At 41.6% G+C, this 12,685-nt stretch overlaps 1 protein-coding gene across 1 annotated transcript; it reads right to left on the bottom strand.

Annotated features, from left to right (window-relative positions):
* Positions 1-973: 973 nt before the first annotated feature.
* LOC115156323 (renin receptor) lies at positions 974-11,012 on the bottom strand. Its single transcript, XM_029703806.1, has 9 exons — positions 10,890-11,012; positions 9,921-10,051; positions 9,697-9,825; positions 9,469-9,564; positions 9,210-9,347; positions 7,821-7,874; positions 7,521-7,670; positions 2,144-2,263; positions 974-1,998 (listed from the first exon to the last, which is right to left on the bottom strand). The coding sequence occupies exons 1-9, from the start codon at positions 10,963-10,965 to the stop codon at positions 1,804-1,806; spliced, it is 1,089 nt and encodes a 362-aa protein (XP_029559666.1). The 5' UTR covers positions 10,966-11,012; the 3' UTR covers positions 974-1,803.
* Positions 11,013-12,685: the final 1,673 nt, after the last annotated feature.

Genomic DNA, 12,685 nt, shown 5'->3' with positions numbered 1-12,685 from the left:
TTACCATCATGATTGACACATACTGTAGGTAAATACTACAGCAGTCTTTTAAAGCCAGCCTTAGGGTAATAATTACTATAGACAGGTTTTGTCAAACCTATGGAACCTAATGTTGTCCAACCAGGGATAAGAGAGGAACCTACGGAACCATACACTGTTCTTAACTCTGGCATTGTTGGGTACCACAATGATACACAGGCTATGAAATGACTATATGTATTGTTGAAATTTGTATTTTAAAACTAGATTTGTTGTTTTAGTCATTGATGATGAATGTGTTTGGATAACTGCATTGCACTTAATTGATCTGCCAATGAAAATGTACACTCCTCACTGTCCAGATGCTGGCTGAGAGAGAGATAAGCACTGCAAGGCTTTCCACCAAGTTACTTTACCAAATTAAACAAGCAAAAAACTGTTTTGCTTGTTTTTTTCAAGTAAAACATTATTGAAATAACATGTCACAAGATACTATCATTGGCATGGATGTATAGCCTATGTACTATTACTTCATATCCACAGGAGGCTGCTGAGGGGAGGACGGCTCATAATGATGGCTGGAATGGCGAACGGAATGATACCATTAGATTTACATGAACAACGTGTTTTTGTAGTACAGTGGATCTGCTGTTACAAAAGCACGCCAAGCCCGTTACATATTGCAGATTATTTTAGAGGTAGAGCGTCGTCATGCGGCTTAAGTGGTTGGTTACTTCCATATAACTCAATGAGTACATTTTTCTCGTGCTCCCGTGTGTTGGATAAGTCAACTGAAGAGTATTTTTGGTCATGGTAAACATGTCATGTCACTGAGTAAGAACAAGTTTGTTCATTAGAAACTCAGTGTCAGACAAATATTATAAAACAAACTATGGGACAGTTTGTCCAAGGACATTTGTGCAAATGGTTTCTAGACTATGGTGGTTTAATAAATGTGTGAAATTTAATTTACTGATGAAGTAAAGTACAAACATTAGATGGTAATTCATTTATTGCATATTCAAATGTCAAAGTCATACAACCGCAAAATGCATGCAAGGCGCCTTTGCAACCTGCCAGCGAATGTTACACAGACCTTCTCACAATACCAATAAAGCAGTTTCCTTCAGGATATTTTTATTTCTAACTTTAATATATACACCTAGATTTCACTTTAACTTAAAACAGTTTCAAATAGCAAGACAAACATTTACATCACACACACCAATTCTCAGTCTTTCAGGGCATTAGAATAATCATCTTTACTTTTTACAATAAAAATAAAACAAGACATTTGAAATCACCAGGGATGTGGGACGACTACTAAAGAGGACACTCATAAGCAATGTGAAGTGTGGGGTTGAAGGTACAGGACTAGGCCTCAGAGACAGCTCTAGTGTTACAACTCAGCATTAAACTACACATCTACAGCTACTGTATAGTTAGCACCTTTGAGAAATTGCACAGAGGTTAACTAATTAAGTGCATCTCTTATACATTTCATTCATATTGGATAGGACCTTTACCTCTCCCTGAACAACTGCTACTCTGATGTCTACTCCCAAGTCCATAACCAACCACTAGAAGCTTGTCTATTGCTGAGAGGTTGAATAGGTATACGCTATCTGGTTTGTAATTAGTGCAACCATGGCCTATACTATGCTAAGAGGAATTATTTTCACCATACTGTTTAAACCTATCCAACCCATTTAGAATTAGGCCTACACCTTCAGCTCCACTTCTTTATTTTTCAAACTAAACAAGAAAAACAAAGATTCACTAGGAGAGGGATAATAGGAGGGCTCGAGTGTTGCTGGGCAGACCTTAGTCCAACCTGATCTTCTGATTGGTCATCCTGTAGATGATGCTGTCATATCCTGGGTCCATGTTCCACAGGTTGTATGAGATGACGATAACAGCCAGGGCAAGAATGATCATCAGCCACAGCACGATGTTGAAGATCACGGCATACTCAAAGTTATACTTATAGGCCAGGTTATAGGGACTGCCAGGGTTACTCTGCAGGGGGTGAGAGGGATGTAGAGAACATTTGCATCCATTGAAACCATATGAATTATGACGATCCAAATATGATCAGGCTTATGATGTGTTATAGCATAAATGTACATAGATCTACATATAAAAAAATATTAAATGCACTCACAATTTGTTTGGACTCCAGGATTGAGCGAGATTTCCTGGTAAGTGGCGCCTCAAATTTCTTCACTGTGACAACCTCCACCACCGCGCTGTCACCATAAAGACCAAACAAGTCCTCACCAAACTAAAGCACAGGAAGTTGAGAGACGTAGAACAAAGAAATCGTGGAAAAACACCACAGTTGGTCTATATAAACATAACGAGAGAATACCATAAAAACAATCGACACTGAACAAAAATATAAACACACCATGCATATAACAAAATCAGTCAATTGAAATGAATGAATTAGGCCCTAATCTATGGATTTCACATGATATGCATCTGTTGGTCACATACCTTTAAAAAAAATAAAGTAGGGTCGTGGATCAGAAAACCAGTCAGTATCAGGTGTGACTAGGATTGTGGTGGTCAAGAAATTCTGTCAGCCAGTGATTGTCAAGGAAATAACTGTCGGTCTCACGGTAATTGACCGTTAATTAAAACACATTTAGCATCTCCTGGCTTCCACACAAGACACAGACCTTTGGAACATCTACATTTTAAAAAGTCTAATAAATCCATGTAATATAACCTACACCTTCACAATAAATCCAGTATTTATTTTAGACAGGTCTAAAGAAACATGATATGAAGAAAATGTCTATTTCAGAACAGACTAACATACTGAGTTGTCCTTATGTTAGGTCCTGATCTGGCTATGCCAAATGACTGTGGGCTACAGTAGTTCATTTAGCAGACAAGATCTGCTTAGAATTCCGTGGCATTATTTTATAGTATGAAGAATACAAATGAACAAAGCTGAATAAAATAGAAAGAATATTTTCTGCCCATCCAGCATCACTACTCTGGACGGTTCTGACTTAGAATATGTGGACAACTACAAATACCTAGGTGTCTGGTTAGACAGTAAGCTCTCCTTCCAGACTCACATCAAACATCTCCAATCCAAAGTTAAATCTAGAATTGGCTTCCTATTTCGCAAACAAAGCATCTTTCACTCATGCTGCCAAACATACCCTCGTAAAACTGACCATCCTACCGATCCTCGACGATGTCATTTACAAAATAGCCTCCAATACCCTACTCAATAAATTGGATGCAGTCTATCACAGTGCCATCCGTTTTGTCACCAAAGCCCCATATACTACCCACCACTGCGACCTGTACGCTCTCGTTGGCTGGCCCTCGCTTCATACTCGTCGCCAAACCCACTGGCTCCAGGTCATCTACAAGACCCTGCTAGGTAAAGTCCCCCCTTATCTCAGCTCACTGGTCACCGTAGCAGCACCCACCTGTAGCACGTGCTCCAGCAGGTATATCTCTCTGGTCACCCCCAAAGCCAATTCCTCCTTTGGCCGTCTCTCCTTCCAGTTCTCTGCTGCCAATGACTGGAACGAACACTTATCTCCCTCACTAGCTTTAAACACCAGCTGTCAGAGCAGCTCACAGATTACTGCACCTGTACATAGTCCATCTATAATTTAGCCCAAACAACTACCTCTTCCCCTACTGTATTTATTTATTTAGCTCCTTTGCACCCCATTATTTCTACTTTGCACTTTCTTCCACTGCAAATCTACCATTCCAGTGTTTTACTTGCTATATTGTATTTACTTTGCCACCATGGCCTTTTTTGCCTTTACCTCCCTTATCTCACCTCATTTGCTCACTTTGTACATAGTCAATAATATAGTAGAAAAAAATAAGTCTGTGTTTTTTTTACTCCATGTGTAACTCTGTGTTGTTGTATGTGTCAAACTGCTTGCTTGATCTTGGCCAGGTCGCAATTGTAAATGAGAACTTGTTCTCAACTTGCCTACCTGGTTAAATAAAGGTGAAATAAAAAATTAAAAACATTTAGGCCTATGGGCTAGGCTACATGAGGTGTGCGACTACGATTAGAAAAAGGTGCAAAAAAGGCATTGTTTCTTATGCTGGGCTTCATTCACATATGATAATATAGAATTCACAAGTGATAGGCTAATATTGTCACCCATCAGACTATTCTTGATTTAATATTTCTTTACATATACTAAATAATAAGTGACATTTGTTTTGATTTAGAATGGACCATTATCATGCACGTCTCAAAACAGTGGCAAAAAAATGCACTTAAATAGCAAATGGAGAATGCTTTTCCCATGGTTCATTTTCATGCCAGCCAGGTAGGCTATACTCCTGTTGTAAAGAGAAGCAATGTGCATAATATTAGGAAAGTTGAGAAATAAATATAGTAGGCCTAGCTTATATAAAGTTGATGGGATCCTCCTCTTTTTAGTAGAGGCCATCACTCTGTTCTCAAGCAATTGCATAGCATAGACGAGTGTTGCGCAACATGAGCTCATGGGCTCTCATGAAGTGTTTGATTAGATTTGCATTGATGTCAGAGTGACAATAGAGTACAGAGTACCAGGCAGTTAGCAAGTTTGGTAGGCTACTAATGACCATCAACAGCATCGTTCACGTGGAATTTGACTGCCTTCATGACTGGTGACTGCCGGTAATACGGTCACCCTAACAGCCCTATGTGTGACCACCATTTGCCTCATGCAGCATGACACATCTCCTTCACATAAAGTTGATCAGGTTGTTGATTGTGGCCTGTGGAATGTTATCCCACTCCTCTTCAATGGCTGTGCGAAATTGCAGGATATTGGAGGGAACTGGAACATGCTGCCGTATACGTCGATGCAGAACATCCCAAACGTGCTCAATGGGTGACATGTCTGGTGAGTACGCAGGCCATGGAAGAACTGGGACATTTTCAGTTTTGCATTATCATGCTGAAACTTGATGGCGGCAGATGAGTGGCACAACAATGGGCCTCAGGATCATCACGTTATCGCTGTGAATTTAAATTGCCATCAATAAAATGCAATTGTGTTCATTGTCTGTAGCTTATGTCTGCCCATACCATAAACCCACCGCCACCATGCACTCTGTTCACAACGTTGACATCAGCAAACCACTCACCCACACAAAGCCATACATGCTGTCTGCCATCTGCCCGGTACAGTTGAAACCGGGAATCAACCGTGAAGATCACACTTCTCCAGCGTGCCAGTGGACATCAAAGGTGAGCATTTGCCCACTGAAGTCGGGTCAAGACCCTGGTGAGGATGACGAGCACACAGATGAGCTTCCCTGAGACGGTTTCTGACAGTTTATGCAGAAATTCTTTGGTTGTGCAAACCCACAGTTTCAACAGCTGTCCAGGTGACTGGTCTCAGACAATCCCGCAGGTGAAGAAGCTGGATGTGGAGGTCCTGGGCTGGGGTGGTTACACGTGGTCTGTGGTTGTGAGGCCGGTTGGACGTACTGCCAAATACTCTAAAATGAAGTTGGAGGTGGCTTATGGTAGAGCAATGAACATTCAAGTCTCTGGCAACAGCTCCGGTGGACATTCCTGCAGTCAGCATGCCAATCTGTGGCATTGTGTTGCTGTGAGAGAAAACTGCACATTTTTGGATTATCTTGGAAAAGGAGAAATGCACACTAACAGGGATGCAAAATTTCAGGGCTCTTATTTCAGCTCATGAAACCAACACTTTACATATTGCGTTTATATTTTTGTTCAGTAAACATAAATAGATTTTACAACCATAAACCATTGCCTTCTGTACTTGGCCATTTAGGAGTAAGTCACACCACTAAGACATGTTATGAATACAGAGTAGAGGTCGACCGATTAATCGGAATGGCCGATAATTAGGACCGATTTCAAGTTTTCAGAACAATCGGTATTTCTGGCCACCGATTTGCCGATTATTATTTGAATTATATATATAAATATATATATATTTTTTTACACCTTTATTCAACTAGGCAAGTCAGATTAAGAACGCATTCTTATTTTCAATGACGGCCTAGGAATGGGGGTTAACTGCCTTGTTCTGGGGGGATTCGTTTTTGCAACCTTCCGGTTACTAGTCCAACGCTCTAACCACTTGCCTTACATTGCACTCCATGAGGAGCCTGCATGGCAGGCTGACTACCTGTTACGTGAGGGCAGCAAGAAGCCAAGGTAAGTTGCTAGCTAGCATTAAACTTATCTTATAAAAAACTATCAATCTTAACATAATCACTAGTTAAACTAGTAATATCATCAACCATGTGTAGTTATCTAACGTGTCCTGCGTTGCATATAATCGATGCGGTGCCTGTTAATTTCTCATCGAATCACAGCCTACTTCGACAAACGGGTGATGATTTAACAAGCTCATTTGCGAAAAAAGCACTGTCGTTGCACCAATGTACCTAACCGTAAACATCAATGCCTTTCTTTAAAGGCCGTAATTAATTTGCCAGAATTGTACATAATTATGACATAACATTGAAGGTTGTGCAATGTAACAGGAATATTTAGACTTAGGGATGCCACCCGTTAGATAAAATACGGAACGGTTCCGTATTTCACTGAAATAAACGTTTCGAAATGATAGTTTCCAGATTCGACCATATTAATGAGCAAAGGCTCGTATTTCTGTATGTTATTATGTTATAATTAAGTCTATGATTTGATATTTGATAGATCAGTCTGACAGAGATGGTAGGCAGCAGCAGGCTCGTAAGCATTCATTCAAACAGCAACTTTGTGCGTTTTGCCAGCAGCTCTTCGCAATTCTTCAAGCATTGCGCTGTTTATGACTTCAAGCCTATCAACTCCCAAGATTAGGCTGGTGTAACCGATGTGAAATGGCTAGCTAGTTTGCGGGTGCGTGCTAATAGCGTTTCAAACGTCACTCGCTCTGAGACTTGGGAGTGGTTGGCCCCTTGCTCTGCATGGTTAACGCTGCTTCGAGGGTGGCTGTTGTCGATGTGTTCCTGGTTTGAGCCCAGGTAGGAGCGAAGAGAGGGACGGAAGCTATACTGTTACACTGGCAATACTAAAAGTGCCAATAAGAACATCCAATAGTCAAAGGTATATGAAATCCAAATGGTATAGAGAGAAATAGTCCTATAATTCCTATAACTACAACCTAAAACTTCTTACCTGGGAATATTGAAGACATGTTCAAACGAACCACCAGCTTTCATATGTTCTCATGTTCTGAGCAAGGAACTTAAACGTTAGCTTTTTTACATGGCACATATTGCACTTTTACTTTCTTCTCCAACACTTTGTTTTTGCATTATTTAAACCAAATTGAACATGTTTCATTATTTATTTGAGGCTAAATTGATTTTATTGATGTATTATATTAAGTTAAAAGAAGTGTTCATTCAGTATTGTTGTAATTGTCATTATTACAAATAAAATCGGACGATTAATCGGTATAGGCTTTTTTTGGTCCTCCAATAAATCGGTATCGGCGTTGAAAAAAATCATAATCGGTCAACCTCTAATACAGAGTATGGGCATTCCCCCTTGTGCTTACCTTCTGTAGGACATTGGCCAGAATGGCAGTGGCGTCTTGGTACTGAGAGGAGTCCTGTCCGTAGCGACGGCCCAGCTCCTCCAGGCCAGACAGCTCCAGGGAGTATAGGTCAGGGGAGTGGTCCTTTGCCAGGTGCCTGTGTCTCTGCAGCTACAGGAGTGTGAAGGGGGTAGACTACCAACATTAGCCGCTAATGAATAAGCAGAACATGCTGTGAGGCTCTGGGGATGGCACTGCTGTGCTCAGATTTAAATGATCCAATGCCCCTGTGCCCAACAAATGATATATTCAGAGTCTTACCAGGGCAGTGATGTCATGTAGAACCTGGACCTCAGACAGGAAGAGCAGATCAGCCTATAGGGAGAGAAAAGTCAGAGGTCAACATTTGAAGTGGTCAACCCTTACCATTCTTGTTAACTTTTACCGAGGGACACAGACAGAACCAGCACTATTTACGCATGTTAGTGTTGCATGGTATACCGGTACCACGGAAATATGGTATCAAAACGCCATGATGCAGACCCTGATAAGTCTTCTGTTGTTACATTTGTACATTTGATACATTAGAAGAGCACTCAGAGCAAGCAAAGTTTATACGCCGTATATAATTTCATCCCTGGTATAACCAACAGCACAGGCCAGTCATAGGCTTTACAAGTTTGTTGTCACACAGCAGTGCCATAGAGGAAAAACTTTGTGACAGTCATGCTTGCAGCTTTACAGCTTGTCTTTGCTCAAACAGGAGAAAGAATATGACTCATTACCAGAGCTACCTTTTTTTCTTTCCACGTGATTTTGTGCACATTTGATATAATTTCACAAACCATTTTGCGGGGCGTTTTAAACTAATCCCAGGCCGCTAATTGCTTTGATAACAAACAACTTTGTTCAGTCATGTTACCTAGCTAGTTAAGAACCTGGTAACAACAACAACCTGGTAACAACAACAACCTGGTAACAACAACAACCTGGTAACAACAACAACCTGGTAACAACAACAACCTGGTAACAACAACAACCTGGTAACTTGACACTAGGTCAAGGCTAATTTGATTGGCACAGGAAGAAAGGAAAAGTGTCTGTTACTCATGAGATGTGCTTCAAAGGTAGGATTCATCTGGTCTAATGTAAACCTAAACTATCACACTGTTCTTTCTGGTACTCATTACATTTTGTTTGGCGCCTCACGTTTTTTAAAAGTTGGGAGCAGTGTGTATGTTTGTGGGAGAGAGAGTGTGTGTTTATGAGAGAGACAGAGTGTGTGAGGGAGGTAGTGTGTGTGTGTTTATGAGGGAGACAGAGTGTGAGGGAGGTAGTGTGTGTTTGTATGTATGTTAACTGAAGAGTAAAGACTGCTTCATGCAGTGTTTCCCCCTTACTGCTACAATGAAAGCAGATCATTATGTATGTATATTCCTTCCTCCCATTCCTCCAGCCAAATCGCAGGTAGGCCTTTGAAATATCAGCAAATCAGCCATTCTACGCAGTATTCTATTATACAGCGAACAGTGTTAATATCAGTGAGTTTGTTTTGCACATAACGTTTAGAAAACAGGAATACATGTTGGGGGACGGGGCAAACAGGACGCTAGGCCACTGAATATTTTACCCTGTTGTATTGCAATACTAGTCATTATCGTGATACTTGGCCTGGTATGGTTAGTATCGTGACGAGACTAATGCATGTACCTCAGCATTGCGGCTGAGGGAGTTGAGTGGCAGGGAGGTGAGCACAGAGCCATCCTGGGAGAGACGAGCACGAATCTGCTGCAGGGTCACAGGCAGGTCCTCAAACACAGCGTTGGCCTTTCCCAGCATGTATAGCCTCTGCAGACACACACACACAGGATAACATTACCATGACCTGCACATACCAACCCTCTGTATAATAAAACACAGTGACACACACTCAGGTGCTCATCCAATAATGTGCTGGTGTATACAGTACCTCCTCGCTAGGGGCCAGCTGGAGCACCACAGGAGTGTCCTCAGCAAAGAGAGTGTGAACCGTCTCAGCCACACTGTCCAGGGTGAAGGGCACCGGCTGGAGGAGAGGGAACAAGGGATAAGTTATTAATAATATAGCTTCGGTGAAAAATCTGATTAAAAGGAATCTCGCACAACTTTGCTGCTCCCCAACCACCACCTTACTGACTGGAACTCTGGTCACACTCACATTCTCCAGGGGGTAAGAGGCCACACTCTGGGGCAGGGCCAGGCTGTCCACCCCCCTCACCACCACCAGCACGTTGGCCCTGGGACGCTGGAACAAAGGACCTGCCCGGAGGCCTGGCCAGGAGAGATCCTACACACAGACACAATACACAAGATTTTAGTATATAATATTACAACAAAATAGGCTTGCACACCTGCACAAACATTGGATTAGTGTGTGTGTACCTCCTGGACGGAGAAGCCCATAGTCAGAGCCACCATATCTGGAATCTTTTCCCCTGATATCGGCCAGTCTCCCTTTTGGAAGGACACATACTCAGGGGCCTGCAATATGGTGAGGCTGTCCCCCTGAACACCTGAGGGAAAACAGAAGGAACAAATCTATAAACAACTTCCAAAAACGTCTAAACAGCAAAGGTCATTCCATACTGTGTGTGGATGGGACACCAGGGCCACATACCGAGCCATATCATAAGACTATGGAGGTTAATCTAGGTCGGTTCTGACAGTATAGTGTTGCTATTTGGTCCCACTTGACTGTTAATTAAAAACAGCGAATTACACTGTTTAATGGATGGCAGAGCCGGGCAACAGTAACTAGTTAGCCGAAGTCTCGTGACTGGAAAAGCAGAATAATGTTTGAGGAAGTTAAGTGAATCAGATGTTGGTATGCCGTCTGTCACATGATACTGAACTGGCTAGTTGCTCCCCTGTGAGTCTGGTTAGTAAGACAGCTAAAAATGAACCGATGGATGGCTAGATATTGTTGTTCATAACGACAAAAGGGGTCAAACAGCGGGAAATGGCTCACGTTAGCCGGTGATTATGTCGTCCCACTCCCAGCTGGTGCGGGTTGCTGGCTGTCAAATTGACGTTAGCTAGCTAGCATCCTAGGGCAATTAGGCCTAACAAGCAGTATCTACTCATTATACCACCATATTTAAAGTGGGAAAAACATGGCTTTCCACAAATGATTGCTTACTATGTTTCTATCAACAGGATTGGAAGTGTTTTTCCAAGTCGGATTATCATTTCTTCAACAGTAACTAGCTAGCTAGCTATTTCCTGTATTTAGCTAGCTATCAATTTGAAGCAGAGAACTCGCTACTAGTAACAACGTTATCTACATGAGATCATTTCCAGAAACCATCTAGATCAGTAACTAAATAATCAGAAGATTTCCATCTCTTATACCTGACGTAAAAGCTGAGCAGAAGATAAGCGCTACGGTGAATAAAGCCTCCATCCTTCGGCGATTTTCCAGCGACATCTTTCTCCTTGCGCTAACGTAAATCAACTGACTCGGTAGTCACGAAGATGGTAGCAATGCATGATGGGTATGAACTGGTAATCTGCAGAAATTACATTGATTTCTGCAATTCTTTTCATTGTATGGCTATTGAAATATGGAGTTCATTGTCTCCGTACTTTTACAATTTCAGGTAATGAATATCAATACCACAAGCAGGGGCTTTTCGGTATACGTTAGGACGGTGGTCGCCAACCTTTTCTGAGTCTAGATCACTTTGTGAGTCAAAATGCAAACCGAGATTGACCCCTCAGATTTTTTACACAATATAAAACATGTTAATCAATACCACATTAACCAATTAAAAACAGTAATGTAGCAATGATGTTTGTGCAGTAGGCTATAGGCCCAATACATTATCACTGCATATTGGCTATGCTTCAATTGCCCTGCCAATGTTGTTCTTCTTAGACAATTTTGAAATTATATTGAAAAAATTTACATTTACATTTAAGTCATTTAGCAGACGCTCTTATCCAGAGCGACTTACGAATTGGTGCATTCACCATATGATATCCAGTGGACCAACCACTTTACAATAGTGCATCTAAATCTTTTTTTTGGGGGGGGGGTTAGAGGATTACTTTATCCTATCCCAGGTATTCCTTAAAGAGGTGGGGTTTCAGGTGTCTACGTGTAGGTATATGGTATATATGTAGGTATATGATCACACTATTAATATATCATTTGTTGTATTACTTGTGAGGCCCAGCTGAGTGTGTATATAAAAAAGCGGAGCCTTTTTGTGTGTATAGTGGCCTGCATTTGACGGTCGGTGTGAGGCGAGAGAGGGTAGTGATTGTCATTCAGAGTATTTTCGGTGAGCCGGTTCATTTGGCTACGTTCATGTAAAAGAGCCGGTTCATTTAGCTCCCAAACGGCTCTTCGTTAAAAATGCTCAAACATCTACCTAGAACCATGAACAAATTGCAAACCTCAAAAGGTAGGCTACCAGTGTGTAATGAAATGCGTGTTCAAATACATTTAACCTAGATACATTATTACATGGCCTGGGAAATCTTACACATTCACCCTCTTTACAGAATTATTTTGCAATTTATCTGCGGAAAAACGTTGTTTTGAGTTCAAGAAGCAGTTGTAGCAGTATGCAAATTATGGAGCCAAATCGAGCGGCGATGAGGCTGCCTCTCACCCGGCTCACTGACATGTCCCTCCGCTCATATTCCTCGCTAATAAAAAAGACACAATCCGCAAAGAATAACAACGCAAGCTTATCGGAACACTTTTCTATACTCATTCATTCAGTGGCGATTTTAGTATTTAAATATTGGTGGCGCAACAAACCCCAAAAAGTGTGGGACGCATGTCAGCAAAGCCACTACACAACACAACACAACACTAAATGAATTGCACTATAACGGTGACAAACGGTGCCCACAAACGGTTAGGGCCTACATAAAGCTGTCCCAACAGCAGAGTCCCTCCCAACAGCAGTCCCAACACCTTACCACTGCTAAACCTGGCTTTCAGCGGAGCCTTGTCTGGCTGCGAAACAGTTCATTCAGCCTCATTTACTGCCTTTAAAAAACAGCTGATATGGCTGACTTGCCTAAACAAATGTGGTTTCTAATGACAATTGAGATGTACAAACTATGGCATAAGGGGACAACAAGCGGATAAGAGGCAATCCGTAATTTCGATTAAGACATTAATGAGTGAG

This window comes from Salmo trutta, chromosome 20, assembly GCF_901001165.1.
Source record: "Salmo trutta chromosome 20, fSalTru1.1, whole genome shotgun sequence".
Taxonomy (NCBI): Eukaryota; Metazoa; Chordata; class Actinopteri; order Salmoniformes; family Salmonidae; genus Salmo; species Salmo trutta.
The sequence above is the reverse complement of the archived record's forward strand: the minus strand, read 5'-3'. Positions and strand labels throughout refer to the sequence as shown.

Coding starts and splice junctions, on each gene's coding strand:
- LOC115156323 (XM_029703806.1), bottom strand. CDS start 10,965: ATGTCGCTGGAAAATCGCCGAAGGATGGAGGCTTTATTCACCGTAGCG. Junction 10,052..10,889: donor CTGCTCAGCTTTTACGTCAG/GTATAAGAGATG, acceptor GTTTTCCCTCAG/GTGTTCAGGGGGACAGCCTC. Junction 9,348..9,468: donor AGCTGGCCCCTAGCGAGGAG/GTACTGTATACA, acceptor GTGTGTCTGCAG/AGGCTATACATGCTGGGAAA.